At 35.3% G+C, this 5,000-nt stretch overlaps 2 protein-coding genes across 3 annotated transcripts in view; one reads left to right on the top strand and one right to left on the bottom strand.

Annotated features, from left to right (window-relative positions):
- Positions 1–5,000, top strand: part of LOC137645862 (ninjurin-1-like) — a 157,186-nt gene that overhangs the window by 54,283 nt on the left and 97,903 nt on the right. The gene's annotated exons all lie outside the window — the stretch shown is intronic.
- The window catches only part of LOC137644961 (uncharacterized), a 15,284-nt gene that overhangs the window by 561 nt on the left and 9,723 nt on the right, over positions 1–5,000 (bottom strand). The window contains exons 8-10 of the mRNA XM_068377834.1: positions 2,455–3,192; positions 2,037–2,223; positions 1–975 (exon numbers count right to left, since the gene is read on the bottom strand). The exon at positions 1–975 is cut by the window's left edge and continues 561 nt beyond it. Coding sequence (XP_068233935.1) covers positions 792–975; positions 2,037–2,223; positions 2,455–3,192 — 1,109 coding nt within the window. The 3' untranslated portion in view covers positions 1–791. The remainder of the gene's footprint in view (positions 976–2,036; positions 2,224–2,454; positions 3,193–5,000) is intronic.

Below are 5,000 nucleotides of genomic sequence, written 5' to 3'. Positions count from 1 at the left end.
CACAGAGGGAGCATGCAGGCCCTGTGTTGAAAAGTGCTAAAAATATACTCCAACACTCATTTGATTCAACTTTGGTGTTATCTTTCTATCTCCATTTTTACTTTTGCCAATAAATATATATTTTTATATTACTCTTTCTCCTAATAATTTAAGCAATTTTTAAACTATATATTTCCATAGATTTTCTGTTATAGTCACCAAAGTTGTGTAAACACTGACATTATATTTATACATTACTATGGAGTGCATTATAAACGAACCCTCTATATTATACTGTACTTCAAGCTTATAAAAGGGAACAGTTTGTTTTGTCTCTGAATCACTGAATATTCATAATGAAGAAAAAGTTTTACTACATAGGGTTTTACTACTGAAGATATGTTTGTCACATACAATGTACTTTGTAGAAAAAGGCACACATACATCACAGAAACATTGCTATGAATGGTTAAATTACTGATTAAGGCTTTTGTTTATTATGATTTTCCTGAAGATCTGACATTTTTCCACTACCGTTTCTATCCGTCACTCTCCTAAAATAACAAATCTATTTACCCTACATAACCTAATCAAATTTTGTAGGATTTTACTTAATAAAATTTTATCTCGAGAAACACATAATCAAAAGAAAAATGGAAAGTTATTTGGTCCTGTATTTGTTGTCACTTGCTTGAGGAAAATTAACTAATTGTAATCAGTCCATTCTTATTAAATGTTCATTAAAAATTGAGGTTTGATTACTAAAGGCGACTCCAACGACAAGACTAGTTGAAGGGTTTCTTTTGTTTTGTTTACTTAATAACACACTTTACTCCGGCAATCTCTTTCACCTTACACTTCTGATCTCGAAGGAATTTGCATTTAAGAATGTTTTCCTCATGACCCAGGCAATTAAGTCCTGAAATTCTGACCTTGGGTCCTTCAGGGTCAGCTGGAACGCTCGTAGGAATTGCTGATAACAGATGATGGCCATCCCTGTGGATATAGATTGTTTTTATCGATTGTATACCATTGCAAAAATAAACAATTAATGATTAGAAATAGAAATATATATTTTCATTTTGATAGCTGGAGAATCTGCAAGAGCTGGAAATATGTATTATGTACTATGTATCTGAATATTGGAGCATGGAACCAGTAATTCAAACCCATAAATCGGTGATGAGAAATTTGTAAAAAATGTAAACATTGATAGATTAGAATGAGGCTGGAGAAGGCAAATTTCGCTTACTCGTTAGTATTGAAAACCCTTATTATTACCCTAGAGGTAATAGGTTGGCCAGGGCACCAGCCAATCGTTGAGATACTACCACTAGAGAGTTACGGCATCTTTTGACTGGCCAGACAGTACCACATTGGATCCTTCTCTCTGGTTACGGTTCATTTTATGTTTGCCTACACATACACCGAATAGTCTGGCCTATTCTTTACACTCTCTCCTTTGCCCTCATACACCTGTCAACACTGAGATTAGCAAACAATTCTTCTTCACCCAAGGGGTTACTGCACTGTAATTGTTCAGTGGCCACTTTCCTCTTGCTAAGGGTAGAAGAGACTCTTTAGCTATGGTAAGCAGCTCTTCTAGGATAAGGACACTCCAAAATCAAACCATTGTTCTCTAGTCTTGGGTAGTGCCATAGCCTCTTTACTATGGCCTTACGCTGTCTTGGGTTAGAGTTCTCTTGCTTGAGGGTACACTCGGGCACGCTATTCTATCTAATTTCCCCTCCTCTTGTTTTGTTAAAGTTTATATAGTTTATATAAGAGATATTTATTTTAATGTTTTCACTCTTCTTAAGATATTTTATTTTTCCTTTTTTCCTTTCCTCACTGGGCTATTGCCTTGTTGGAGCCTATGGGCTTATAGCATCCTGCTTTTCTAACTAGGGTTGTATCTTAGCAAGTATTAATAATAATAATAATAATAATAATAATAATAATAATAATAATTACAAAAAATGCATGTTTTACGATTGTCACAAGGGTTATTAAGTTCACAAAAATGCTAGAAACTTAACTAGTAATAAGTTACTTACTTTATATGTTGCCAAAGAAGTGACTTGCACACAACCTTGGCGTCTTCAACTCCCCAATCTCCATCATCGCAGACAGAACTTTGTTCTAGTTTCTTGTTCACAGTTACTACTATTTGGCCTTCCACACTGACCATTCCTTCTGAAGTTTTCATATTACTATTCTTTAGTTGAATGTTTGTTTTTGCCCCTGAAATTATAATTTGGCTTTTTATTTCAACAGCAGACGAGATATCAATTCTGTCTTAATTAATTTTTGAGTTAAATTTTATGTTCATTATTCTCTTGAAAAGGATAAATTATAAGTTGCAATAACAATTTCTTTCTATAGTTACTGTAAAAATATCAATAAGATATGTTTTTTTTCATTCAAGTTTTGGAGTTTTACTAGGAGATTTTTTTTTACCAATGTAGTACTTACAGGCAATTTTATTTTGTTGAGTATTTCTCTTCTTACGAAGGCTTGACCCAAAGAAATAATCTTCATTCCCAGGATTTAAAGACTTAGCTGAAGTTCCCAGTCCATGGCCAGAATTGGAGGGTTTTTTCAAGTCTGGTTGCTTTGTGGTGACAGGCTTTCCATTATGTTGATTTTGTCCTTGTCTTTGAGCGTGAGGCTTTTGTTGGTCACTTCCAGAGCCGCTTTTGTCTGTTGTTGCAGATTCTTTATTAAGTTTTATTTGGTCATTTTCTCCTTTTTTTAGATTCGAATTCATCCACATTTCAGGGCCAGACCCAAAGCCCCCACTGAAACCATCTCCTGAGCCAAAGCCTGGATTAAAGCCATCTCCTGAGCCAAACCCTGGGTTAAAACCTCCTCCAGAGCCAAAGCCTGGATTAAAGCCTCCTCCAGAACCAAAGCCCGGGTTAAAGCCACCGCTAGAGCCCATACCCCAACCAGAACCTCCCCAGCCAGAACCTTTCCAGCCAGAACCTCCCGAGTTAGAACCCTTCCAGCCAGAACCTCCCCAGCTAGAGCCTTTCCAGCCAGAACCTCCCCAGTCAGAACCTCCGTTTCCATCTTCTCCCCAGCCAGAATTGTCCTTTGGGCTATATCCAGAATTCCAATCGTCGTTCTTGCAACTGCATACAGCTACTTTGTCATAAAACATGGATCCAGTTACATCACTTCGTTCACCACGGAAGATTCCACCATCCTCTGAAATGTGGAAATATTAGTAAATTACACTTGTATCAGATTATTCCTGTGAAAACTAGGCCTTTTATTTTTACATTCATTTAAAATTATATACGAATTAGAATCTTATTTAAATTACAGGTTGCAAAAGTCAATATTTTCACAGGAGCCTTATAACATTTTCTGGGGTTAATTAAGAGATACCAGCAAATATTAGAAATCTTTGAATATATGCTACATCCTTAATGACGCTTTTTCCTTATACTGTATCTTAGGCTAAGATACAGTCACAGCTAAGATTCTTTCTTAGTTGTGACAGAAAATACATGAAACCATTAGGATTCAATGCTACATAAGACCTAATACAGGGAAGCATTCAAAGTTATATAGTTGCAAGTATACATCAGTGCCTTAACAAAAATAGACAAGAAGTCATTACACATGAGCTTAAAATTCACTTATATCAAAGTACAGCGTCAGTCTCCTTAATCCACTCTCCCCCGTAAGGGGTTGGTCCCATCTTTGCACCTAACGCAGTGTACAGTAGGCAGCGCTTTGGATCTTTGCACTATCCCCCCCCCCCATTGGTCTTTCTTCCATTTGGCTGCCCAACCTCTCGACTTTTCTTCCCAATGTAACTGTAGGATTTTCTCCCATTTGCTCTCCCGGAAGAAACCCAACTTGAGAAGACAGGTACTATTACCTAAGGGAATTTTATAAGCAATCGTATAATAAAATGTTCTAAGTCTTTTCAATTAAGGCATATTCGGTCATATTAACTGTGAAGGCTCTGCACCCATTAAGCATGTTTGGGAATTTTAACCAACTTTTAATGTTAACGGTAGATTCTTGGTATTCTCATTTTTCCTATAAAGGATTGTGTTAGTTCCTTTTTTTCTTTTTTTTTTTTTTTTGAGATAGGATTGAACTTCTTTCTTTATTATGTACAATCAGACTTAAAATTCATAAGACATGTGAATGCAGAAAAAAAATTAAATAATTGTTGTACCCTTAATGACACTCCTAGTGATACTTTACTGCATATATGACTAGGAAAAGTACTTATGTATCTCAGCATTGAGAGAAAAGGCAAAAGTGATAGTATTTATCGTTAATTAACTCTTGAATGCAAGAATGCATTCTGTCATATGATGCCAAATAGAAAAGACAAAAGCCATTGTTACACAAGGGCTTGAAAATTTACTTATATAAAGCTTTATTGGGTTTTCTATAACGGATAATTTTGAGTTTTCAGTTAAGGTGGATTCCAAAATGTATTTGTGGATGCACCTTAACTTAGAATACATAAAAGCATCGAGTTTAATAAGACCAAATACAATGCAGCATATTCGGTTATATATCATATTGGCTATAATAAAGAGGCTGGTTGCAGTTTTTGTTTGTATAAACTGTTGTTGAATAATTAATTAACGTTCATTTTATTATCGGAGTACAGTATTCAACTCCCCTTTCGATTCATTTTATTATCGGAGTACAGTATTCAACTCCCCTTTCGATCCAAAACTAGCAAATATTAAAACCATCCATTTCTTATCATACAGTCTATATGTAATGCCTTTTATTGAAAGATTTGGGTGCATTATTTTATGTTTTTCTGTAAGACCCTTTGCATAGTACTTTTTTTCGTACAAATATCTCTGTACGTTCTAGTATGTGGTTGGGGAGGCGACCAGTTGTTTTTGCCAAATATAAATACTGTACTGACTCATCCCTAGCCTTTCTCACCAACTCTGTTAAAAACACTGATAATGAAACACAAATATTCGTTAGATATGAACACACATACATTCATACATAACCCACTAAAC

Source organism: Palaemon carinicauda, chromosome 8 (assembly GCF_036898095.1).
Source record: "Palaemon carinicauda isolate YSFRI2023 chromosome 8, ASM3689809v2, whole genome shotgun sequence".
Classification (NCBI taxonomy): Eukaryota; Metazoa; Arthropoda; class Malacostraca; order Decapoda; family Palaemonidae; genus Palaemon; species Palaemon carinicauda.
Note: the sequence above shows the minus strand (reverse complement) of the source record. Positions and strands in the feature narration are given on the sequence as shown.